This window comes from Podarcis liolepis (genome assembly GCF_965112155.1).
Source record: "Podarcis liolepis genome assembly, chromosome: 5".
Lineage (NCBI taxonomy): Eukaryota > Metazoa > Chordata > Lepidosauria > Squamata > Lacertidae > Podarcis > Podarcis liolepis.
Window position 1 is genome coordinate 9,462,721 of NC_139556.1, and position 27,354 is coordinate 9,490,074.

The 27,354-nt window shown below is 40.8% G+C and overlaps 1 protein-coding gene across 2 annotated transcripts in view; it reads left to right on the forward strand.

The window, feature by feature from the left end:
• Positions 1-2,751: 2,751 nt before the first annotated feature.
• UVSSA (UV stimulated scaffold protein A) overlaps positions 2,752-27,354 on the forward strand; it is a 51,363-nt gene continuing 26,760 nt past the window's right edge. The window contains exons 1-7 of one of the 2 annotated variants that reach the window (XM_083503356.1): positions 2,752-3,967; positions 5,708-6,038; positions 6,655-6,775; positions 7,324-7,740; positions 8,705-8,814; positions 10,969-11,097; positions 25,925-26,027. In XM_083503356.1, the coding sequence (XP_083359482.1) occupies positions 3,870-3,967; positions 5,708-6,038; positions 6,655-6,775; positions 7,324-7,740; positions 8,705-8,814; positions 10,969-11,097; positions 25,925-26,027 (1,309 nt within the window). In that variant the 5' untranslated portion in view covers positions 2,752-3,869. The remainder of the gene's footprint in view (positions 3,968-5,707; positions 6,039-6,654; positions 6,776-7,323; positions 7,741-8,704; positions 8,815-10,968; positions 11,098-25,924; positions 26,028-27,354) is intronic. The other variant, XM_083503355.1, reaches the window with a different exon arrangement.

Below are 27,354 nucleotides of genomic sequence, written 5' to 3' on the forward strand. Positions count from 1 at the left end.
ATAGACAAGCAGTGATTTAAACAAATAGAACACACTTGATGCAGCTTTGATTTTTAGCCTTAATATTTGGCTGCAGCTTGTGATTTGTCTCAAGTCAGACAAGCCACAAGCCCAGATCTGAATGTAACCCTAAGCCAGAAAACACTCACGAAGAATGGCTGAGTTAAACAGTTTTGAAATTTATTGCATTCAAAGGTCCAAGTCTTGTGTTTACAAATGCTGGTCACCCAAAACTTAGCTGAAATCTTTCTTTTTGGCAATTCAGATGATTGAATTCACAGGTATTGCAATGCTATGCATTCGGCTGTTTGGGTGAAAGTTCATTATTTCAACACTTTTAAAGTTTCAAGATTTTAAAAGTTCCCATTTTAAACCTGTTAATTAAAAACAAGGAGCTCAACTGGTGTTTCTTTGGCAGTGAAGCATCTCTGGTAAACATTGTTTCCCCACAGGGGGAAACAACATTTGCTGCTGGAGGGAACGGACTGTAGCAATGTAATATTTTACAGAATGAGAAGGGGGACTGCTCCAGGTACATCTGCCTGTGAAAGGGGGCGAAATTCCACAATTTCACTTATCTTGCAGCCTGGCTTCGCTCAATTGCTCTGCATCTCTTGAGATTTATTTGTTATAACAAATCGCAAATCGAGAGATAACAGTTGGCTACATTCTTGTTTTTAAAACACCCAGCTTTGCAGACACAACCCTCTGAGTGAAGGACTACTGAATGACTTAACAGGGCTTTTGAACGAACCTGTGAAGATTATAGGCCATTTTTAATCACCATTATTTCTGTCATAAGCTTGCAAGACCATGTACAAAGTACTTTCAGGTGAGGGAACCTATTGCCCTCCAGTTGTTCCTGGATTAGAGCTCTCATTATCCCCGATGTCTAAAAATATCTGGAGGGCTGTCTATGGCATAGCTGTCAACTTTTCCCTTTTCTTGCGAGGAATCCTATTCGGAATAAGGGAATTTCCCTTTAAAAAAGGGAAACGTTGACAGCTATGATCTATGGGCTCCCTAACTCTGCCTGCAGAAGTTTTTGCTATTTTTTAAAGAATTAAAGCATTTTAGTGAAGGCACATTGTGCTCCTTGGCCTGAAGGGTCAGGAATTTTAGATTAATCATGCACCAAGAACATAAGGAGAAACTGCAAGTTAAAGGTCTGCTGTTAACCTCAGTGCCATGTAAGTATAAAACATGTATCTTAGTGTATTATAGCAGCTATTTCTTAGAATAGTTGGTGCTATTCAGTTCCACTGCATGCATTTGGGGTAGGTGAAACTGGGAGACAGGAGCCATTCGCCATCTTTAATACTGGTGCAGCAAAGGGAAGGTTTTTGTGTGTCACCAGAGTAAGACTGAATAACTTAAAAGTTCAAGTTTCTTCTTACGAGTTTGGAATTGCAGCATGATTAAGGAGACAATACTCATTCACTGACATGTTGAAATTTCCCCCAGCAGGTATGCTGCAAGACATCTGTGGTTAGTTTGGAACCTGAGATGCTTGTTGGGGATAAAACAGGCTGGGTGGCATAGTGTTGTAGTTGAAAAGAAGCGATGAATAGACGATTCAAGATTGCTCTTCTTTGCTTCAGATTGTGTCCACTCAGTGCCAATTTGCAGTGGGAAAAAAGTGGGTGAAGATTTGTGAACTCTGCTTTATATTCCACTGAAATCCAGGTGAGCATCGTTTAAAGGGGAAGCAGCACTGGCCTTTGATACGCACCGAAATACAAATAATTTAGCAGCCCCTTCCTGCTCAAAATCGATATGCTCCTCACTAAGATACATGAGATGTACCCTTTAAGTTTATTTAAATCTATATTCCACCCTTCCTCCTAAAGGAGCACAGGGTGCCTTTCCTGTGCAACAGGATTATTATTTTCAAAACTTGCTTTGACGTTTTTCAATACTGGAACCATCATCGATCACAATGGGCTAGGAATTGTGTCTACAACCCCCACATCCCACTCAATTTTTTAAAAATAAGTTTTCACAATATTATAAACAAACAAACACACAAGACAAACAAACAAAAATCATAAGCCTTATTGAAAATTACAGTTATTACGGTAACTTTGTTAGGTGACTTCCTCGCTTCCCCTTGGTTGAATTTCATTGCATGTCCTTTTAACGGTTTTCCAAATCCCAATTTTTATAAAATTTAACTTAAACATTAACATCCTTAGATCTTCACCTTATGGAGTTAAACATATTAATTCATCACTTAACATAAATAAAATCCTAATCCCATTAAGTATCTGCAAGCTGTTTTCAGTTAGTTTAACTCAGCAAATTTAACTAAATAATCATTAAATTTATTCCACTCTTCCTGATGATACTCCTCCTTCTGGTCACAGACTCTTCCGGTCAGAATACTTTCTCAATGTTGATGCTCTCCAGAAATGTTGGATAACAACTTCCATCATCCCCAGCTGGCATGGGAGCCACAGTCTTAACACAATGGAGAACATCAAGGACAAGAAAGTCTGGTTTAACTATCCTGCAAACAAGCATGAGTCAACACAGGAGGATTTCTCTAGCGATGCAATAAGGCAATATAGGGCCAGTACAACGTGAGGTTTCATTGCTGGTCCAGACACCCCATTCTCCCCATTGGGATTTGGGCCTGAAGGACTGAGGGAAAGTGTGGGAGCAGCAATGGAGAGTAAGTTGAGAGCAAGCACGATTTATGACATTGCGCAATCTGGTTTATACCCTCGCAACATTTCCTTGATGAATACAGATGTTCCCTACAACATTTCTCCAATGAAAATAGGGACATCCTACCATACCCTCCAAACGTCCTCTGATGAAAATAGGGACGTCCTAAGGAAAAGCGGGGCATTCCGGGAACAAATCAGAAACCGGGATGGATTCTGCAAATCTGGGACTGCACCTGTTAAATAGGGATGCTTGGAAGGCCTGCATCATTCTTGATTGTGGGGCATCAGCCTTAGCAACAGAATTATTGATTAGGGGGGCATCAGCCTTAGCAACAGAATTATTGATTAGGGGGGCATCAGCCTTAGCAACAGAATTATTGATTAGGGGGCAACAGCCTTAGCAACAGAATTACTGATTAGGGGGCAACAGCCTTAGCAACAGAATTATTGATTAGGGGGCAACAGCCTTAGCAACAGAATTATTGATTAGGGGGGCACCAGCCTTAGCAATAGAATTATGGATTGTGGGGCATCAGCCTTAGCAACAGAATTATTGATTAGGGGGCATCAGCCTTAGCAGCAGAATTATTGATTGGGGGGCACCAGTCTTAGCAATAGAATTACTGATTGTGGGGCACCAGCCTTAGCTTCCAACTTCCTGGAACTGGAATTTCTGCACCAAGGGCAGCCCAAACAGAACGTGCGGCTGTAATCCAGCCTCAAAGTTGCCGATAAAGGGACGCGACCATCTCCGCCCGGCAACAGCCGCAGCCGGCGAGCCGTGCGAAGCTGAAGTGAAGCCCGCCGTCCTTCCCGGCGCTCGCCCTCCAGCAGCTCCCAGAAGCCCGGCTGCCTTGAGGCCGCCGCTGCTCGACCGGAGGCGGGGGCAGCCCTTCCCTTCTTCCCTTCCCCTCCGGACTCCTCCCCGCCTTCCTCTCACGGAACCCGCCCCAGCAGCCTGACGAGCCGGGCAGGCGAGCGAAGGGGGCGGGCTCGGCGGGTGGGAGAGGCCGAGGCCTTCCTCCGGCTCCTTCCGCGGCCTGCGTCTCCCAGCGCAGAAAGCGGCCTTGGGAGGAATGGCCTCCGGACGAGGCGCCGGCGACGCCCGCCCCGCAGGGCAGCGGAGAGCCGCGGCTTCGTTTCCTTAGCGAGGCGCCCCTCGCTTCGTCCTCGGACAGCCGGGTTTCCCCTTCAGAAATGGACGGCAAGCTGCCTCAGCTGGTGGAGGAGCTCACGACTTCGGGGGAGCCGCGCCTGGACCCCGCCAAGCTCAAGGAGCTGAAGAAGATGTGCAAGTAGGAACCTCTTAATGTAGAATATCCCCCCCTTTATTTATATTATTATTTAATATTTCCATTTAATAATATACATTCACATCATTATTGTTATTTTTAAAAAATATTTATTGAAGTTTTACAGACAATAAAAGGTTACAAAATGAAAAATAAGAAATAAAAAAGAATAGCAATAATAAAAGAAAAAGAGATACAAAAATACAAAGACAAAATACATAAAAAGTTAAAAAGAAATCAATATTTTCATATCTTATATTTCATTTACTTGTTTCCTGACCTCCTCACACCCCCCTTTTTTGTATTCCAGTTCACATGGCTAATTCAGCAAATCCTTACCCTCTTATCATTTATCTTTACTCAATATCTTAACCTATTATAACTATATATTTTCAACCATTGTCAATCCGTATTTACATATTCTTGTTAATCTTTTTACCAATACCGCTTATTTTCAATCCAACATTCCTTTAACATTCATTAATTTTACAGTATTTCTGCAAGTAGTCTTTAAATTTCTTCCTGTCTTCTTCCACCACCTCTTCTCCCTTATCTCGGATTCTGCCAGTCATTTTTGCCAGTTCCATGTAGTCCATCACCTTCATCTGCCATTCTTCCAGTGTGGGTAAATCTTGTGTCTTCCAATACTTTGCAATCAATATTCTTGCTGCTTACATTCACATCATTATTATCCACTTTACTTCCCTGGCTCTTTCGAGCCTATCGACTTCCTTCCCTCCCGCCTCATGGCTTTCAAAATTACGGTAACCTTTACTCTATAATCCTTGCGTTTTGTACGTTTCCCAATTCTAACTGCACACATTGCAGAATAACTCAAAATTTAAACAAATATAGAATGGGAAATCCTCATTACAAATCTTCAGACAACCCCTACTAGCGATGTTAATTGCTTGCAATGGTTAATTGCATTTTACTCCAGTCCTTTTGGAATCCTTGATCATGCTGCTTTTGGATTTTTCCTGTCAGCTTGGCCAGTTTTGCAAAGTCCATCATGGAAGCTTTCCTTCCTCTTCTTTCTGTTTTCCTTTTTGGCTATATTTTTACTAAGTTTCCAAAAAGTTCACATCATTCCAATACATTTGTTTTCTTCTTGCCCGCTTCCCATCCCATTTTTCCATGGTGTGTTTCATTCCTCCCCTTTACTGAACTTTGTCTCCCCGCTTTTATTATCATCACAATAACGCAACAATCTCTCATCCAGTTCTGTTGCTTATAGTTCAAACCCTTCTCCCCAATTCATCATACTGTAATATTTCTTTAAATGGTCCAAAAAGGGCTTCCGTTCTTTCATAAAGCAATTGTCGTTGAGTTCTCTTATTTTAACTGTTAAATTTGCCGATTCCACATAGTCCTTCTCTTTACTTATCCATCCTTCTTTGGTGGGAACTTCTTCATCTTTCCGTTTTTGTGCATAAAGAATCCCAGCTGCTGTAAAAAGCAAATTTGGGAACCTTTCTTTTAAAAAGAATATGATAAAAAGCAAATCTGGGAATCTTTCTTTTAAAAACAAACATTTCCATGGTGGCTGTCCGCTGTTCTTTATATTATTATTTGGAGCGGGGGGTGCAATCCTGTGCATGCTTGTTCAGAAGTAAGTTAAGCAATTGGGGAGAATTAGTTTTGTTCTTGTCCCGGGTGTTACTTTAAAAAAAACAAAAAAACTTCACTGTTGATGGTACTGTATTTGCTTTCTTGCTAATCATGTCGGTTACTTTTCCAAAGGTCCTCGGATGAGCATATTACTCACGTTTATCACTTGCTGATGACACAGCTGAATCAAGAGCACGCAGAGATACGGCTGTCAGCATTTCAAGTTGTGGATGAACTCTTCACCCGTTCCCATCAGTTTAGGACTTTAATCATTTCAAACTTCCAAGAGTTCTTGGAACTCACAGTGGAAACAGACTATGATCAGCCACTTCCCCCACCGGTTGAAGTGGCACAAAAGCTAAAAAGAGCTGCCATTAAATCTGTACAGGAGTGGCATGAGAAATATGGAGAGGCCTACAAGAAACTTTCACTAGGATTCCATTTCCTAAAACAGAATAAAAAGGTACTTAAATATTCACTTTTATGATTGAATGCTTAGTGGCTTTATACAAATAAAGTGTTGGAAATGTTTAGTTCATTGCTAGCAGACGTGTATATATTAAATGTGAACAAAAAAAACTATGGTTCTTTATAAATAAGTAGACGAAAGACCCATATTATATTACTTTAAAGTGCTGCTGCACATAGACTGATTGGTAATACTAAAATACTTATTACTTAACAAAGACGACACTGAAAATGAATTTCCTGCATTAGATGTGTGTTTCTACTGAAAGTTTGCATCGTTTAAGTATTTGAAACAAAAAAGGTAAGTATTCTTAAACCGGAATGGCTTAAGAAAATCTGTGTCCCTTCCCATGCACATAGAACACAATCTGTATTAGTATCACCTTGTGCTACTTCTAGTAAGGACTTGCTGTGAGATTTGCCCTAAGAAGGCTTCTGAGAAGAAGCTTTTATTGTTAGCTCAAAAACAGATTCTTTAGAAATATCTGAAAGTATTATTTTGTGCAGTCTGTTCCTTTCAGATGTTGACCACCAAAGAAAATTTGTCTTGACATGCACGATACGTTTTCAGCAATGGCAAAAATAATGAAATATATTCTACGATTCTGTAGGTAGATTTTCAAGATACAAATGCCAGAACTCTAGCAGAAAGGAAGAGAGATGAAGAGAAACAAAAAAGGTTGGATAATATTTACAAGGAAAAAGCCAAAAAAGCCGAGAGGGAAATGGCAGGTGAGTGCGGTTTAGTGCCTTAAATGGTGGTGCATTAGTCCTAATTTCATTTGGAGATGTCAATACAGTCGTACCTTGGAAGTCGAACGCAATCCATTCTGGAAGTTTGTTCGACTTCCAAGATGTTCGGGAACCAAGGTGCGGCTTCCGATTGGCTGCAGGAAGCACAAACTGGAACAATCACTTCCGGGTTTGTGGTGTTCAGGAGCCAAAATGTTCATCTCGTAAGGTGTTTGACTTTCGAGGTTCGACTGTACTAGTAATTTTAATAAGGAAAGTAGTTATTTATTTATATTATTATTATGTATTAAATTGGTATATCGCCCTTCATCTGTAGATATCAGGGCGGTTCACATAATAAAAATACAAGATAAAAAACAATACGTATGAAAACATTTATATAGTGCTATCGTTGTGAAAGAGTTTCATAGGCAAAAAGTAGTCTAAACTCTGTCCCAAAATAACTTCTGTGGGAACAAACTTATTTTAGTGTATGTGATATTTCTGTATTTTTATGGCAGTATTTTAAAACTACCACCACTTGACAGATATGTCACAAGAAATCGAAGCTGTGCTGACTGAGATGGAGAATTGTTTTCAGCTTCTGATGCCGGATCCCTTTGACTTCATGGCAAATGACACGGAAACAGTCAATTGGAGGACGGCTGAACTGGACAAAACTGTTTCCTGCTCTTCTGTGGAGAGGGCAGCTCAACAGGCAGATTTCCTTGACGATAATGAGCTGCCTTGCTGCAGCAAGGACCTTCCTTCCATCTCTCTGGTTCCGAAAGCTGGTAACAAAAAAGACTTGAATAGCGAAGTAGAGGAGAATGGAGGCATGGAAGACTCTTTAAATTCTGAGTTGACTTCTGCTGCTGCCAGTGGAGAAGATGACTATGCCACCTTTGTTCGGAGCCATGGTCTTGGATCTCATAAATACAGTCTCAATCTGGAAATAGCCACAGGTATTGGGATTCTGTGGAACGTAATCATTAATTACAATACACTGCTTTTAATTAAAGTTTAAATGATCATCTTCACTTGTCAGCTAATAACCAAGTATTTAGAATCTGTTATAAGTACAGTCATACCTCGGGTTGAAGTAGCTTCAAGTTAAGTATTTTTGGGTTGCGCTCTGCGGCAACCCGGAAGTAACAGAGTGCGTTTCGCCACTTGCGCATGCGCAGACGCTCAAAATGACGTCATTTGCGGAAACGCGACATGCGCAGATGCACAGTCGCAAGTTACGTTTACTTCAGGATGCGAACGGGGCTCCAGAACGGATCCCGTTCGTATCCAGAGGTACCACTGTATGTTGCCGTTCCTGGGTGGGAAATCTATTTGTCCTGGCCTGCTTTCCTCTGACTGTTGATTTTTGCAAGTAGGGCTTGAAAAAAAAGTTGGAAGATTTCAAATTAAGACCTATCAAGAGATCATCTGGCCTTTTTTCTACTGTTTTTCAGTATCTTCCTTATTTCAAGTGTCTAGTCATAGCAGAATAGGGCTCTGCCATGGGTGTCTACTTCATATTGTTTTTAAAAAAAATATCTGCTGCTGTTTTCTTTGTTGTTTTTTGTTGTTTACTGTAGTTTGTACATTGCCTTGAGAAATGTGTTGAAGGTGATGTATTAGTATTACTAATAGTTATTTAAGTGTCTAGTTACTCACCAAACTCTTGTGGCGGCAGCCACTGAATTATAAAACCAGATTGGTGGGAGGAGAGATTGTATGGAGAAATACCCTATTGCTTTTAGGCGAACCTGCTAAGTTGGAGGCTGCTAAGAGAAGAGAACCATGTATGTCACCTTGAGGTTAGAGGATAGATGAGATATAAATGTAATAAATAAATAAGTAAATAAATTAATACTGTACCAAAACATTCTGTGAATCTGATATGCATTTGCTCATTGTCTTCTTTTCCCCTGCTAGATGTGAAATTGCAGGAGAATGAAGACAATACAGCTATAATAAATAACGCTACAGATGCTTATAAGCTCATCAGAAACAAATTCATGCCTTCTGTACAGTCATGGATTCAGGTGAGGAAAAACTCTTCCATTGACAATTAAAACAAAATTGTATTTTGTTTATTCTCTGTGTGTCAAAATGCTAATATGCTCATGTGGTATTTTAGTTCCCCTGGGCTCTACACTAACTTCAGCATTCTTGAATTGAAAGCACATTTAGCATTATTAATTTTTGTGAACTTGGAGCCTTGCAAACATACTGATGTTTTATTTCTGAGCTGTGTTCAGTATTTGAGGGAGGTGTCACACATTCCTTTATTTCCATCTCCTCTGATTTCAACCAAAACTTTCATAATCTCACGCTTTAAAAAGCTTTCATAAATTTCTATTCAAAAAGTTAACCTAGTGGAGAGAAGATGCTGTGTGTGCGCTTTCTTAATGATGCAGTCAGCGTTACAGTTTCTGCTAAGGCAGAAAATGGACATTTATTGTAATCCTTGGTACTAGGATCTTAATCAGATGCAACAGGGAAATCTAGCCAGTCATTGTTCTTTTGGATTGGGAAAAGTAAGCACTGGTGGTAAGACAGAGTTACTTGGCCCCTACTCTGTTGTATTTTGATTGAAGAGAATAGGGTTTGGGTGGTTTCCAGGATGCTTGTAATATAGTTAATCTTAGGTAAGCCTTTCCTTTCTAGAAATTCTTGATGTCAGATACTTCTGCTTTGGAAGTCGCTGTTGGAGGACTGGCATTACAGTGGTGCCTCGCAAGACGAAATTAATCCGTTCCGCGAGTCTCTTCGTCTAGCGGTTTTTTCGTCTTGCGAAGCAACCCTATTAGCGGATTAGCGCTATTAGCGGTTTAGCGGCTATTAAAGGCTTAGCGGATTAGTGGCTAAAAGGCTATTAGCGACTTAGAAAAAGGGGGGGAGCGGAAAAAAATCGGAACACTCGCAAGACGTTTTCGTCTTGCAAAGCAAGCCCATAGGGAAAATCGTCTTGCGAAGCAGCTCAAAAACGGAAAACCCTTTCGTCTAGCGGGTTTTCCGTCTTGCGAGGCATTCGTCTTGCGGGGCACCACTGTACATAGAATCAGAACTGCAGAGTTGGAAGGGACCTCAGGGGTCACTTAGTCCAACCCCCTGCAATCCAAGAATCCCAACTAGAACATAGATGACATATGGCCATCTAAGCTCTGCATAAAAAACCTCCAATGAAGGAGAATACACAACCTCTTGTGGGAGTCTGTTCCACTGGTGAACAGCTCTTACTGTCATAAAGTACTTCCTGATGTTTAACTGGAATCTCATTTCTTGTTACTTGAAGACATTGGTTTGCTTTTTAATCTGCAGCACTTTAGATATTTGAAGGTGGCTGTTATATCACATCTCAGTCTCAGTCTCAGTCTCAGCAACTTCCTCAACCGTTCCTCATAAGACTTAGTTTCCAGACCCTTTATCATCTTGATCACTCTCTTCTGCACATGTTCAGACTTGTCAATATCCTTCTTAAATTGTGGTGCCCAGCACTGAACACATGACTCCAGGTGTGGTTTGACCAAAGCAGAATAGAGTGGTACTATTACTTCCCTTGACCTGGACACTAGATTTCTGCTGATGAAGCCTAGAATAACATTAGCTTTCTCCCTGCTGCATCACACTGTTGACTTACGTTCAACTTGTGGTCTATTAAGACCCCTAGATCCTTTTCACATGTACTACTGGCAAGCCAGGTGTCCCCCATCCTATATTTCTGCAGCTGGTTCTTCCTGCCTAAGTGCAGAACCTTACATTTGTCCCTACTGAAATTCATTTTGTGAGTTTGGGCCCAGTTCTCCAATCAGTTAAGGTCATCTTGAATCCCAGTTCTGTCTTCTGCAGCATTAGCTACCCCTCCCAGTTAGGAGTCATCTGCACATTGGATGAGCATCCCGCCAATCTTTTCATCTAAGCTCACAACATTATAAACAACCAGATCCTACCCCCCCCCCACATTATTTACCATCTCATCTAATAAATGTATTTCCCTAATATGAGTTTGGTGGTGACGGTGGCTACCTTTACTTTTTATTAACCAGCGGTGTGTGAAGCTGAATGGCACACAAATTAAATGTGCATAAGTTGCGAGTTATCGGTATTACAAATTCCCATGGCATGCCAAATGTGCATGAAATCTTGGCATGTATTTGAATGCCAAGTCAGCTAATGTTGCGGTTTTTATTTTTTAGTTGTTCACAAGGGCTGGAATAAATGATGAACATCTAAGACAAGCCATTGATCTTAAAAACAAATTGGAGCGTGCCACAGAGAAATGTAAGGAAATGAATATTGGTTTTAAAGACAGGAAGATGACAATGGTGAGTTAAGTTAAATATTTCTGGTATAGTTTGAGGAATACGTGACCTGAATTTAGGACATAATGTCGCAATATGGCCTCAATATGGCATATTGTAGTCTTGTATATACCTTGGTTATCGGGGGGGGGGGGGTGTCCTTTCTAGAGACCAGGATCTTTCATTGTCTTGAACTATTTGTAACTCATCCAGAATCACGCTGCAATAAAAGGTAGGATTATAAATTTAACATGCAAATCGTTTTTTAAAAATCTCTTTAAACTTTTCATAAAACTTAATATCTTTGAACCTTCTTTCTATTAATTATCTAGATTTCTCTCTGAGCTTCATAGTTTGCTATGTCTTTAAATAGCAGAGGATTAGATTTTTCCTTACTGGTTTTGCTAAATTGTATGAATGAAGCATTCATGCACAGTAGTAATACAGTAATTAAGCTTTTAACGCAATATATACTGAACACAGTGGTAACTGAGATGGGGTGAGAGATTGCTGTAGAAAAATCAAAGTCGTCTCATCTTTTTATCAAATTGCTTTTCTTGGGGTAGCTGATTTCACTTGTCCCCTAAAGCTGCTGTATTGGGTACTTTCACATATCATAAAATCAGCCATGCATTAGCCCTAGTCAACACACAGTATAGTTAGTCTTTTTGTGGTGGTTTTCCCATAGTGTGAACTCTTAAAGAATAATGTTCCATGATTATTAAAACTACATTTTAATAACTTCTACTTTTGCTTCCACATTTTCGTACCCACACTCTACCTGTCATTATATGAGGGGCCACAATGCCTAAAGAGGGCTATGGTCAGCCAATTTAGGGCCAATTGAGCTTGGTCCTAAAATTGAGGAGCTGTTGACACACTAGTCTTCTATGTCTAAAATAAATTTTAAGTCAGTTCTGAGTAACACAGATTAGGCAAGACATAGGAAAGGAGAGCCTATGCGCTTACATCCCGAACATGTGGGTATTGGGGGGGGGGGGCGTTGAGTCCAGCACTGTAGTCCTACTTCCCTCTCCCCACCTGTATGGTATACGCATAGAGAGGTACTGTGTAAAACGCCTCTTAAGAAAACATAGAAAGCACTAAACATAGAAAGTTCTCACTGGCTCATGAAAGAAGTTATGATCTACCCAAAAAATGTTCAGACATTTGAGTCTCCAGCAAAAGGGAATTCGACTGAGGAACCCCTCTTTACAACTGCAGAATGAAGGGGTGCAGTTATGACAGTGGTGAAAACAGAATGCATGTGATGGTGGATTATTCTTGCCATCAGTTGCCCTTACAGTGATGCCACAGAGATCAGTTGACAAGTCCGTATGTTGTAAACAGAGCACTAAGTTCAGTAATAGTAGTAGTAGTAATAATAATAATAATAATAGTAATAGTAATAATAATAATAATAATAATAATAATAATAATAATAATAATAATAATAATTTATTACTTCTACCCCGCCCATCTGGCCGGGCCTCCCCAGGCACTTTGGGTGGTAAAATGTCATGGCAGATGAAGCGATGCTCATAATTATAGGTTGTCAATTTGGGCCCTTTGCTAAGCCATGGTTAAATTTTCTTAACCATTATCTGTTGAAATGTCTGAATGGAACCTTACCTATCTTTTTAAATTGGCACTGTATATGCCAAAACTGTGTTGGCTCTAGGCCCTTAGATTTATATACAATAAGATTCTGCAAAGGATGATCTGAATGTTTTTTAGGTTGAAGATGTAGCTAAAATTATTTCAGGTAGCCAGTAGAGGGAGCACATCCAGCATGCTGGGAGCTGCTTCTGCCCACATGATTTGAATGTGTTTGTTTGTGGTGAATAGAATATTATAGCTCCCATCAATATTTAAATTGAAAATGCACTCATTTCTAGACAGTACCTTAAATTAGCTGTTCTCAACTAATGTTTTTATCTGTATGTATGGCATGAATCTTTTCCAAAGATCTTCATAAGGCTAAAGTGTTAAATGCAAAATATCTCATAACTGCCTAGTATTTTTTACCTGTGCTACATTTCTCGGTAGTTATGCTTACTTATCATCTAATTCATTTCCGGTGCATAAAAACACAAAAGAAATTGGCTTTTGTAGCTTAAAATAAAAATAGCAGTATTTCTCTTCCCCTGCTTTAGTTTTGTGAAGGACATTGTTAAGAGTAATCTTATCAAAGATTGTGTTGTGAAGCATTGATAATCCACAAATTCTGTAAATAAGAGCTGAAGGATAGTTTACAAATGAAGGCACACATAAAAAGCTGTCACATGGAACTGACCTGGTGTACACATAATGTTAAACATGTGGGTTCATCCCAAAAAAAACGCATATGCAGAAGCTCCCCCCCCCTTGTTGACTGTAGTAATTGTTGTTGTTATTTAAATTTATATACCACCTTTCATTGAAAGATCTCAGGGTGAGATCAAGGTTTTATGCAACATAAAAACACAAGTAAATAATTAATATAAAGCAATGACCCTCCCCACCTTCTTCCCATTGCCTCATTTAAAAGACTGTAGAATATTAATCTGCCAATTGGCAGAAGATTTGTTTCATCTGGCAAGCTGATATTCAGTAGAGCGGGATGTTGAATTCCACCCATGCCGCCCCCCAGCATTTTAAGATCGCCCGGGACAGCGGAGAAGTCTCCGCTGTCCCGGGAAGGCAGGCGGGGGGGAGCAAAGACTTTTGCCCCCCGCCGGCCTTCAGAAGAGGTCCAGGACCTCTTCTGAAGGCCGGCGGTGGGCGAAAGTCTTTGCTCCCGACCGCCAGCATTTTAAAAGAGGTCCCCGGAGATTTCCCTATGGGCTTTCTTCTTGCGAAGCAAGCCCATAGGGAAATTCGTCTTGCGGAACGACTCAAAAACGGAAAACTCTTTCGTCTTGCGAGTTTTTCGATTTGCGAGGCGTTCGTCTTGCGAGGCACCACTGTAGTTTATAAAACTATATTTTAATGTTACATTAAAGATCTGCAAAGAAATGCACATTTTTACATTTTCCCTCCATATCCACTCACACATGTAGTATAAATTATGGGGAAATGGCAACTTTTTCCCTGGTCAAGGTATCAGTTAATGTTCATTTGACCAAACTGGTTGCTGTTGGTTTAGTACATAAAAGGGGTGCCACCTATTTTCTGCGAATTCTCTGCATAACATAGGCTATAACATGAGGATTTCAGGGTTCTTGGGCAGCTCTTTCTCTGACCTTGGGGTGAAATGTGATCTCTAAATTTCAAAGATGCTTTCAGTGCAGGTGTGGCTAGTCCAGCTGTCCTCAATCAGTCCCAGCAAAGGTAGAGCAAGGCAAAGGGTGAACCAATGAGACGTCTCTTCTCCCCACTCCTGTGTAATGTGCAAACTGGCTCTAAGGCATATTGGTAGTCTTAGTACAGTACAGGTCAGAAATATGATGGTACAAGAATGAGTGCAATCAGGGGTGGAAATGAGATTAAAAAGCATTTTAATACATAGAGGGGGGGATTGTCTTGGGGTGATTAGAGATGAGGTTGTGTTACTTCATAATTTGGCAAAAGTATATCCCTTAATAGTTACCCCTCACTTATTTTGTAATACTCATATGGATAAATTACAGTCCTTCCCCCACAAAACATCCATAGAACTAAGATTGCTAAGATTTGTCTCAGATTTCGAACCTTTTTTTTTTTTTTTACTACACGGTTCTGACGGCACCATGTAACTTACTAGCATATTGCATCAGGTACAGCAGAGGAATAATAGCATTATTATAATTCCCAGAGAAAAAATGGTCTTTCTTCTCTGGTCTTTTTTCTCTTTTTTTAGATTTTTAGATTTTTTTTTATCTTTTGTAAGATGCTTTGAATATTGCTTTTACAGGCCAGTTTTCTGTTATATGCTCAAAATAAGTGATTCTATTATTCTATTAAAATCTGGCTTGCTAGATTGCAGATCAGGCTTTTTATCATTGCTATGGAATCATCATCATCATCATCATCATTATTATTTATATTTATATACCACCTCTTCTTCCAAGGAGCTCAAAGTGGTTCTCCTCCCCATTTCATCCCTACAACAATCTTGTGAGGTAGGTTAGGCTAAGAGATGGTGACTGGCCCAAGGTCACCCGGTGAGTTTCATGGCTGAGGGGGGATTTGAACCCTGGTCTCCCAGGTCCTAGTCCAACACTCTAACCATTATGCCACCCTGACTCTAGAATGGCCAGGTGAAATACAATTTCACTGCTATGTAGCTGCGTTGAATCACATAGGGGTATTTGGTTAGTAAGTAATACTCGCCTACATCCATACTGGAAACAGGTTTAAGATGTTCTGAGCATAAAAGCTTTTCCTTGGAAGAAAGCGTGGCACAGCTAAATAGATGCATGAAGGTGGCATTCTGCCCAGGTTTGTAGTTCCTAAGAAGCATCTGTCTTCAAAGCTTGTCTAAGCGCTTGGCAAGTTTAGACGGTCTGTATGTGTGGGTACCTTCCTTTGAAGCCTGTGATTTGGCTGTGTTGTATCAGTGAACTAGAATGATTTGTCTGCTTGGAGCACATCATGGCTTGTATTTCACCGGTGAATAATTGCATCATGTTTGCATTTGTGGTAGAGGATGGTTCTAGGTGTGCCTTGCACCTTTGTTTGTGTGAACTGGTTGTGTGGTTTTGCTGACATTCTCCACCCATTTTTCACGTAGCAAGCTACCTCTGAAGGCTCAGAGGTCACAGGAAGGGCCAGAGCAGATAGCTCTGTGGGGCTCTGCTGGGCTCTTGGCTCCAGAGGGGCTAGCCTTTGTTTGACTCTTAAGCCAGTGGTGCACATCATTTAATAAGGCAGCAAGAGGAAAACAAGGGGTGGTCTTCCCTCATTCTCCAGAGAAAGAGGGCAGCAGGCAAAGGCTGTTTAATCCAAAACAATAAGCCTTGGCTGTAAACGAACTTGGAGTTACTGTGGCAGTGTCCACTAGAGGGTAGGCAAAGGCAAGAAAAAATAAAGCATTTTTTTTTTAATTTGGGAGGGGGAGGAATGGAAGTTTCTTCATTCCTAAGTTAGAGTCTTGCTCCCCCTGCCCTTTTGCCTTGTGGTCTTGCTCTCTTTTCCCAAGGAGGGAGACTTGCATCTTGGTGCCATCTCAGTCCGTAGCTTTCTGAGGCTGATGACTTTCCTCCTTGCTTGGGTCGCTGCTGAAACCGGTTTCTCTCTACCTAACAGTCTCTAGAAGCTCCTCCTCTGTGAAGGAAACAGGTTCGTTTTGACTGCCCCCCCCCCTTCCTTTTTCTTTTGGCTGCAGGTGGTTTTCTTCAGTGAGGAGAGGGTTGGCCCAGGGAGGAGTTGCCATCTTGGGCAACCTGAATCAAGTTGGGTGGATGGGAGAACTTACAGTACCCCATTACACTGCTCAACTTCGCGGTCCATTTTAGGGAACTAATATTCAGGGTGCAGATCATAGCCCTAACTGCCTTTTACAGCAGATGATTCCCACTGCAGCCTACTTTTAAAGAATATTAGCAAGATGCTTGTCTCTGTGATGGATAGATTAAAGAAAGAGTCCAGGTATGTTCTCAGTAGAGACCATCCTTCTTTCCCTTTTAGAGATGAGGGGAGAGATCTTGCCTATTACAGTGGTGTCCTCAACTGCTACACTTTACATAGGAGTAAACAGCAGGGGTTGACTATAATGTACATTATAGAGGTCCCAACATTCCTATCCTCCTTCCAGCTCAGATCTCAAAACCAGCCTCTTGTCGGTTTCACATTAACCAAAGTTGCCTGCATTCCCGTTCTGGGCAGTCTTCTCTTTCTGACTTAAACGATGTTGTTGGTAATTAAAACTTGCCATATCAAAACACTTAATGCAACATAACATGCCTAGGGAAATAATTAGGCGAAGCAACATTTGTGTGAAACAAAATTTCAGGATGTTGCTTAAACATCTTGCTCATCTCAACATGTGTATAGGTGGGTCACTTTTTGCTGGATCGTGCCCGGTCTTCCATGCTAGTCCTACTCAAAATAGACCTATTGAAATTAATGGGCATGACTGACTTAGGCTCGTTAATTTCAGTGGGCCTACTCTTGAGTAGAACTTAATTGGATACAACCTCCTTTTTCCTGGTTACATGGATGATCAAGAAAGTTTTTTTGTCTGATAAAAATTAGAACCCCACCATAGAACTAACTCATAGCAAAATGGAGGAGGATTAACAATACTTTGTAGCGCTTTGTGTTTAAGCAAGGTAGTGCATACAATACTCCTTTATCTCAGTAAGCAATAAAATTGTTCCCAACAGGATCTTGTTGGACAAATTTGGAGCTACTTAATAGGCTTAATAGGGAAGGAAAGGGAAGGGGAAAGGGAAATACCGTTGTGCCTCCGCTTATGTAGCCCTCCGGTTACGTAAACTTCAGGATACGTAAGCAGCAAACCCAGAAGTATATTTCCGGGTTTTTGCCACACGCGCATGTGCAGAAGCGCTCTCTCCGGTTGCGAAAACCTCAGGATCCGGCTGGATGTCCGGAACGGATCCCACCCGCAACCGGAGGTACCACTGTAATGGTCAGACACTGATTGCCCATCGAGAGGAACAAGCTCTAGTACCATAAAGCTGACCTGGAAGTTCTGCCACCATCACCACCCTTCTCCATACATTGTTGATATATACTACAGGCAACAACAGATATACGTGCCTCCAATTGATGCACGACTGCACACGTGTGCATCACAGAAACTTGGAAGTGGCTGGAAAAGGAGGTGGAACCAGCTTATGGGTGTTTCGCTATTGTGCACGATGACCCAGAATGCAACCCAGGTGCAAATTGGGGGTTGCCTGTGCAGATAAAGAGCTCTTTAAGAGAGCAGTCTTAATTTTGTACAAGAAAAGCAGCATACAAATACAGTAAGTAGTATTCTGAATTCACAGTGAATTCCTAGCCCAGTGTTTTACTGCAGTTTTAAGAAAGAGAAAAGCAAATTGTTTACAGATTGGTTAATGTGACATTTACATTTATGATTTAACAGGTGTAGAAGTTGTAAAAATCTCATTTCCAGTAAGGTACCTTGTTTTGCCCTATATTGTCAGTGATTCCAAAAGGCTTTTATACTCTGCTAATGAACACTACGTGATTTGGTTACACAAATTGTAGTTTTCCTTCATTTAAGATGACTTGACTATATTTTACATCATGGCTGAATTCAAAATGCATTCACATAAAGTTGCCCATATAAATTGGTTCCACTGCAGTAAGTATTAATTCCTTGGCAAAAAAAATCCCCCCTCTCCTCTTGGAAAAAATATTTAGTTGACTGTGAGTAGATGCACATGAAATATTGGTAGGTGGAATAATTTGCAAGATCTTCCAGTGAGGGTATTAGCATATAAATAGCAGATGCAATGATGACCATCACAGCTGAGTACATTTAATTTTTAGTTTATAAGATAAAATGGGTTTTTAAATGCATAGTCATCAAGCCTGCTGAAAGACAAATGAAGTTTAGAGTTCACTTATCTGAGGAGGCCTTACATCATGTTAGAGGAAGGAAAACCAAGCCTGCCACATAGCCATACCTGAAAGAAAGAGATTTGATTTCTTGGGCTGGGGGAAAGGAATGAAAAGTGTTCAGAAAGGCAGAACAAGGAATCTGGCAACAAAATGTTAATGATCCCAGATGCAGTGAACAATTAGCTGTAGCTTCTTGTTATATACACATGCACCTCACCATATCTGTGAATTCTTGGCCATTGCTTTTGCTTGTATAATGCAGTTTTTTCAAGAGTCGGCTCCAGAAGCAGTAGAAAGAAAAGTGAATATAGAAATGCTGTGTCTCTGGCAATATGGCCACTGCACATTGATCAAAAGATTGCTCATAGGCTCCACCCTCTAGCCCTAGTCTCTTCATGAGGGAGCTATTTTCAGAGGAAGAACTAGGAAGGGAGGGAGACACTGTTTGCCATCAGGGGGTGGTTGGTTTCATCTGTGCTCGGGGGGCATAGCTGATTTTAAAGGTACCACTTTAGCTAATGGGGCCTCCCGCTGCCACCACGCGATTTCTGTTCTCATCCTGAAGCAAAGTTCTTAACCCAAGGTACTATTTCTGAGTTAGCAGAGTCTGTAACCTGAAGCGTCTGTAACCCGAGGTATCACTGTAGTTGCTCTTAAAAAGGCATTTATGTGTTAACTAGTTGCCTCAAGGTGGGGGTGCACTTCCTCTTGAAAAGGGACTATTGCTAAGGATTTACTGGCCCTCGAGGGCAGCTGCCAAGTGTGCTTTCGGTGGAGAGAGTGAGAACTGGAGTGCTGGGCTGGCTGAAGTACAGTGAGTTAGCAGAGGGAAACTGAAGCCCTATGAGTGTTTGTTGGCACGAACTTGCTTCTTAGGTGTGGAATCCTAGGCATAAGGTTTTTCTGGCTACACAGCACAGGATTTTGCATCAAGTAAGCAGATTTTTATGGAAAGAAAGGGAACTCGATACTGCAAACTGAAATGGTAAAGTTCATTACTACCTCCTTTTACATGCCTCTTTTAAGCACTTATCTTTGCTTGCTTACAAATGAAGAAAAATGCGACTTGTTTTAAAAGGATACAAAAACGAATCTTTTCCTATCTAGGAGCTGAGGCTTAATTTCTCATAGTTAGCTAAGCAGTTAAATATTTTTTAGAGGAAATATGAATTTAATAAATTCCTCCGTGAATTCAAGGGTGCAGACAATAAGCATAATATTTTATGAAAATGACCCTCATATTTAAAACCTGGCATTATATGTTATGCATTGTAGCACCAAGTCCACATCTACCTTTTAGAAAATTAAAACACATAAATTCTGTTTAGTGTTTGATATGCACTGCACTAGCTGAAAGCTATAATGGCCCTAAAACCTTGGGTTGCTTTTCACCTTTCATAAATTCCTGGGTAGATTCTATACAAAAAATAATTTTCAGCTCCGTGGCTCATTGTTATTCAAACGTGATTGATTGTCGTCATTTACTCAGTGAGGAAGTTAAGTGCTCCTGTCATTTCCAAAGAGTATAATTGGGACGTTTCACAGGTCAGTGCTAGTGACAGGTTTCCCTTTTGATTAGTGTTGGACTGATAACAAAAATTACAGTTTCCTATGATTAATGCTTCCTATAGTGCCTAAATGCACTGCTCATGGATTGTGCCTAAACAAAGTGACTTTGCATCTTATTATTTCTCTTTTCAGCAGAGCTCTGCGAGGGTCTCAAAGTTTGGGAACCTGCAAGTGTGCAGCAGTGTTGACCCCTCTGGTTTCCGATCAGGTTCTTGCACTAGGAATTTGACTGAGGCCTCTTTAGCCTGGCTTCTCTGTGTGTCCATGTGAAATCAAATCTGGGAACGTCTTTAGAAACGTTGTGTTTCTAAACACAATTTAAATTATTTGTATTCTGTCATACATGGATGCTTTGCTTGTTAGTGGTCCTTCATAAAGGAGAATTTGACTCTTTTTGCTTGTGGTATGAAAGGGATTTTTTATACTTCTGAGTTAAAACTTTTCCTATGAAATACACATACACACACACACACACACAACACATTTCCCTATAAAAGAATTGCCTAGTAATTATGTCCCTCAGAATTCTATTTTCTAATTTATTTGACAGAAGCTGTTACCTCTCGATATATAATCTTCCCAGCTAGTTTGGAAAAAGTAATGTACTCAGCACTGGAGTTTAATGTCGACCCTATAATTAGTTAAGCTAGGAGAAACTTTGATAACTGTTATAGGTGAATGGCCTTTCTCTCATCACCAGGTAAAAGTTTAAATGTTTAAAAGAGAGCAGGAAAGAACGCCTTCTGAATCTAGTGTTAAACCACGCCTTACTTTTTGTCTTAAGTTACTGTTATATAAAAGTCTCCAAACATCCTCTTCCCAAAAATCTTCATCTCTCTCTCTCTAAAAACACAGTATGTTTTATAAAAGTGTGGGTTAGTTGTTGGTTCATGAGTAATGCAGCAGCTCAGGGGCTTGATCCAGTGTAGGAAATGAAAGGTAGGGGTGTGTGTGTGTGTGTGTGTGTGTGTATAAGTGTAAGTGTGTAAGTAAGGCTGCCTCTGCATGCAAAATTAGATGCATTCCTAGGCTGGACAGCTACAATATGGCAGATCACTGTCTGAAAAAGTAACTCTGCACCACAGTCTATGCAGAGGAGAGACTAGTCACAATCAATTACTACCATTTATTAGATACGGAAGGAACGTGGGTGGCTCTGTGGTCTAAACCACAGAGCCTAAGGCTTGCTGATCAGAAGGTCGGCAGTTCGAATCCCCGCGACGGGGTGAGCTCCCGTTGCTTGGTCCCTGCTCCTGCCAACCTAGCAGTTCGAAAACATGTCAAAGTGCAAGTAGATGAATAGGTACCGCTCCGGCAGGAAGGTAAACAGCGTTTCTGTGCGCTGCTCTGGTTTCTCCAGAAGCGGCCTTAGTCATGTTGGCCACATGTCCCGGGAAAACTGTGGACAAACGCCAGCTCCCTTGGCCAGTAAAGCGAGATGAGCACTGCAACCCCACAGTCGTCCACGACTAGACCTAACGGTCAGGGGTCCCTTTACCTTTATTAGATACAGAAGTAAAGAGTCCTCTACAACTGTAAAGGCATATTTGTGCCTCAGAGCAAGGGCTTAAGCTTCCACGTGCAATTTCTAGCTTTCCTTGTATGCTGTAGGTCAAATAAACATAACTGAACACTGTTTGTTGTTTATGTTGTCAGAATTTTGGTTGGTTTAAAAAAAATGGGGGGAGGGAGAGGATAAAAGCAATAACTCGAGCTTTGATATGGACTTGGAAACCTACTGGGAGTAAATGCATATCAAATAATGATGAAATAACAGGCCCTTATCAACAGCCCAGCAGCAACCAGCGGAACCAACTGTTGTTTCTGAATATTCTTCAAGGGCACATTGACTAGGTATCGTGGTTCAGCCTCAGTGGTCTCAGAACCTGCAGCAGTGGGAAATCACGTCTTCCTCTTGCAATTTAAGGACTAACAGTTGGCATGAATGTTAGCCTGAGAGTTTAGCAGCATACTATTTGCGGGGGAGCAAAAGAGAAGGCAGGTTTTAAACGACAGCAAAAGTTGGAATAAGTCATGGGTTGAGGGATACAAAGGAGCTATGAAGGAATGTGGAGTTAGGTGAAGTGTAAAGGGAGAGGTGGGGACTTGGCAGAGGATGAGAGGCTGCCCCTAGTTTTATATATTTTTTAAACTGCATAATTCCTGAACTTGCATATTGCTTAGAATATAGAATAGAGACTTAAAAGGCACTACTGTATGTTTCCTTCTATTTTTGCACTGGATGTTTCCCAGTGAGACACAGTGAATTCACAAAGTGATAACTAGTGGATATAAGATTTACCTATCGGCTACTTTCCCCCCCAATTCAGTTTAATCAATGTACAGTATGCCTCTTGTATATATGCTTCATGCAAGACTGTACTATGGAGGTTGGGAATTCTTAAGGAGTTACTTTAGGCCTGTTGCCACTGGGGTTGAGGGACTGTAGAAAGCAGAATGACTTGCTTTCATTTTAAAAATTGCTTAAGTTTTATTTATTTGCGTTTTACTTTTTTACTTTTACAGGTAAAGTAGTAAGGAAAAGCATACAGTTAGTATTTTCCTTAATAGCTCAGTAAAATAATAAAGCTTACTGCCACTTTCCAGTTTCTGCCCCAGCAGCAAAATCACTGAATTATATTAACAGGGTTTTAAAATGTTATAAAATATATTTTATTTTAATGATAATAATTTAATTTAGTGCGTTAACTTTTGGCTTTTATACCCCCCTGTTATAAAATGACATTAAACGTGGTGGACTGCCAGTATTGAAGCTCTTCTCCTTCCTCACAAGAAAGTCAAGGCTGCAATCTTGTACCCACTTACCTGAGAGTAAGCTCCATTAAACACAAAGGGACTTACGTTTGAGTAAAAATGTATAGAGTTGTACTTTAAGTTAACTATACAGTAAATTCTTAATGAGTGCCTAGACTTTAGTTCCTGCACAGCTGGAGACATGCCTGTGCCTTTTTGGAAAGCTTTCACATTTTGTATTTGCACTTATTGTGTAATAAGAGAGTATCTGAAGAAGTGTGCATGCACACGAAAGCTTATACCCAGAACAAATGTAGTTGGTCTCTAAGGTGCTACTGGACAATGTTTTAATTTTTTTAATTTATGTAATAGTTTGCAGAAAATAAGTTGTAGGGAGTACCTGATATCAGGTGAACCCACCACAGGAAAGATGCCTCATGGCTGCTAGGATGAAAGGAGGGGAAAACCTGGGGGCAGCTCTAGGTTTTTGTTAATCAAGTATTAGTGGGGCTTGAACCAAAGTGCATACAAAACTGTTAACTTGTATTGATCCATTGATTGTGCTGAATTTGTCTTGATATCCTTCAAACTATCCAGATTCAACCGTACATTCCAAACACAATTACAGTAGCACCTCGGCTTATGTTACGCTTGGGTAACGTAAACTTCGAGTTGCAAAAACGGCAAACCCAGAAGTATTTTTCTGGGTTTCGCCACATGCGCAGAAGCGCTCTGCATGCAGCGTGCATGCGCAGAATGTGCACCTCTGGTTGCGGAAACCTCAGGATCTGACCGGAGCTTCGGATCCCGTCCACAACTAGAGGTACCATTGTACTATGAAGCAAACTCCCACAATGAACTTAGTGGGACTGAATTCTGAGTAAACGTACAAAGGTTTCCATGGCACAGATCTGGGTATATATGAGATTACATTTTGGGTATCTTTCTAAGCACTACTTTGTGCAAATGTTTTAATGGTACTCTTTAAGTTTTCTTAATTTCTGCAATGTTAGAACTCTGGATCCTCCAGTGAAAGGGAGCAGTAAATTAAGAGAAAATAATTCTTTACACTGTGCATTTTCCTGCCGTTAGCCTCAACACCTTCAGCTTATTCAGTAGTAGACTGCCTGTGAACCTTGAGATTCTATGTAGCAACATTTGCTAAATATCCATTGATGGACAGCTTTTATATTTCAGGTTTGGGGGCAGTCTATCTGAGTATGCTGAAGCAGGAGAGACAGATAACAGGGTTTCCTGGTACATCTGGCTGCCATTGTACAAAGCAAGATGTTAGAGCAGGTGGACCTTTGGCTTGATCCAGTTAGGTTGCTCTTATATTCAAAGGGAGTCTTTCCCAGCGCCGCCCTACCTATTTTTTTTTTTTAAATAAGATTTATTGTTTTTGGCTTCTTGAGTCCAATTTCTTTTGAACCTGTGAATACATCTCATTGCCTCAAGAACCCAAGCAAACTCCACTATGCTGAAGCAGGAAGATTTTTGGCATACTACACAACTAGCAGAAAAATAAAACATTTTTATACCACTCTTCAGCCAGAAAAGGCTTCCAGAGATTAGTCACAAGAAAATCTTAATCAATAATGAAAACCTTAAATGTTTTAGAAATAACCCTCTGTTTTCTACACACTTCTCACTTTTATCACTTTTCTTAGAAGCCCAATACAAACTTAAGAGGCAAAGCCTAACTCTGTCCAGATTATACTTAGCTAAACTCTTAAACTTTGCTTGCCCAGAATACTCAAAATCACTTCCTGATCTCTCACCTCCAAACTTTCTCCCCGTTTATTATATTGCTTTTCTGTGGAGTGATACCCAAAACCTTTAGGATAAATAAAGTTGTACTATATTAATTACAAATGTACATAGTTTTTTCTGACCTGTCTGACAGCTGTGCTGGGCTTGGGCAAACTACAGAGATTCCATGTGCCAAAAACAGAGATAGAAATTGCACAAAAAAGGAGGGGGAAACAGCAGCTCTTCAGAAATTGGGGTTTCTTATCGCCTGAGACTGAAACAGCTAACTTGTCAATCACAACTTTGACTTCTCTCATTGGCTAAGGCAGGAGCAGCCGAGCTAATTTACCTGCTTCTTCCTCACTTTATTTCTAGGAAGCCAATAGACAGACTTTAAAAAAATGAAATCTCAGAGTCAGAGACTCCTTGAAGGCATGCGTCCTGGTGCAGTGCTTAAGTAATTTTTTGTAGTTAAAAGATGTAATGGGAATACACTGGAGTAAAACGTTGCTTGTAAATGATTTCCTAAGGCTGCTTTTGCAAGGTAGGTACACGAAGCTGCACACAATCAAACTGATGGTTCAGGCTTTGTTTGAGGGACGCGGGTGGCTCTGTGGTCTAAACCACAGAGCCTAGGGCTTGCCGATCAGAAGGTCGGTGGTTCGAATCCCGGCGACGGGGTGAGCTCCCGTTGTTCGGTCCCAGCTCCTGCCCACCTATCAGTTTGAAAGCACATCAAAGTGCAAGTAGATAAATAGGTACCGCTCTGGCGGCAAGGTAAACGGCGTTTCCGTGCGCTGCTCTGGTTTCACCAGAAGTGTCTTAGTCGTGCTGGCCACATGTCTCGGGAAAACTGTCTGCGGACAAACGCCGGCTCCCTCGGCCTATAGAGCGAGATGAGCATGCAACCTCAGAGTCGTCCACAACTGGACCAAATGGTATGGGGTACCTTTACCTCAGGCTTTGTTTATGTTACATTGCTTATTGAGGAAACCCAGTTCCTGACAAAACAGGAAGCGGCAGTGAAGTTCATGCGTAAGTAGGATGGAAGATTTCATCCCCTTCCAGGAGAAGGCAGTAAATACTGTACTTGAAACGTTGTTTTTAACAGTGCTTTGTATGTTCCATATAGTGTTCTGGTTAACGCTGAAAATAAAACCGGATGGCAGCTCTTCAGCGGTGCCTGTTGTAGCTGAAGCGTTTATGTGAGGGATGTTCACATGGGGCGTCCGCTGGGTGTTTTCCGTGTTTCTTCAGTGCTTTTGACTTTTCTTCATAGATGAAAGCAACAGATGACAGTGACGAGGAGGATGAGTTTGTCGACGTCCCTGAGAAGGAGGGCTATGAGCCCTACATTCCAGACCACCTTCGTAATGAATACGGTGAGTTTGCTCAGCTGTGAAAAGCTTCATCACTGCATGTTACTACTGCCCTAAAGCAAATAAACAGCCATTACAAGGCAATAAAGCGATCAGTGGGGTGGGTAATCTTTCCGACTGCTGTGAGGAAATCAGTACATAGACAGGGGGAGCAAGACCGACTTTACAAAAACAGAAATCCTCTAGGAGTCAACTTTGGTCAGGCCAGGAGGCTTATTTTATTCACTCATATTTCACCTTAGCTTTGAACCAAGAATTGCAGCGTACGTACGTGTGTGCACCTGTGTGTGTGTGTGTCCATGCACAGGATAATTGTTTACTCAGGTGCACAGAACAGGATACAACCATCTGACCGAGCAGTGTAGAATTTGTATTACTTGTTGCAGGTCATGCCAGTTTTTCAGGGGACCGATAAACCAGGGTGTCTGTACAAAACCTCATACAAAGGTTGAGAAGAAAAATATTCTCCTGGCTTTTATTTTAAAGCCTCATGTTTTTAAAGTCACATGCATTTTAGATCACATCCCTCATTGTATAAGGCCACTGTTTGTGTTTATCCCCAGTTATTTGTAATCTTCTTTTTCGTGGGTCTGTGGGTTTTGGAAGCTTAGCAGCTTTCAGTATATCACAGAGGAAGAAAATGTTTTAATCTGGAAACAGAACTTTGACGGCTGAGCGGGTTTTTGGTTCATATTTTAGAATACCGTAGGACTTGCTGAAACAATGCTATGATAAACTGAAACAACTTCTTCCAGTAACTAGTGTTTTTTCAGGGATGTTAGTAACATAACTGCAGAAAGGACAGGCTGCAAGATTTCATAGTGACACTGTGAGCAGCAGCAATCTTTGACTGTCATCTAAGCATCTATTCAGAGTGATCTCGAGACTGGTCATGCATAAGCAAGCCATGTTTTGTCAATCTTTAATATGCCAGAGTTTGGCACCACATTTGCCCAAATTATTTGGCTTAGGAAAATCTCCAGATGTCGTAGCCCCCCAAACCCAAGGAGTTAATTATCCCACCCCAATGTGAAATGTGAGTTAATACAGCTTCTTTGGCTCTCATGCATGTCTTCAGATTCCAGTCAGAATGGAATTGCCATTAAGATGTGCATGTTTATTAATGATCCTTAAAATTCTATATACTTGATTCTTTATCTGTCTAAAATTAACTACCAAAATAACCTTAACTCCTCTGTCTTTATTCCAACTATATGGTCTCGAAAAGCTTCTTAGTGACCCGAGTTCTATTAATCACATGCCATTCAGTTTTTGTGACTGCAATTTTAGAATGGTAAAAATGATAAATTCAATTTAAATTTGCCACTTA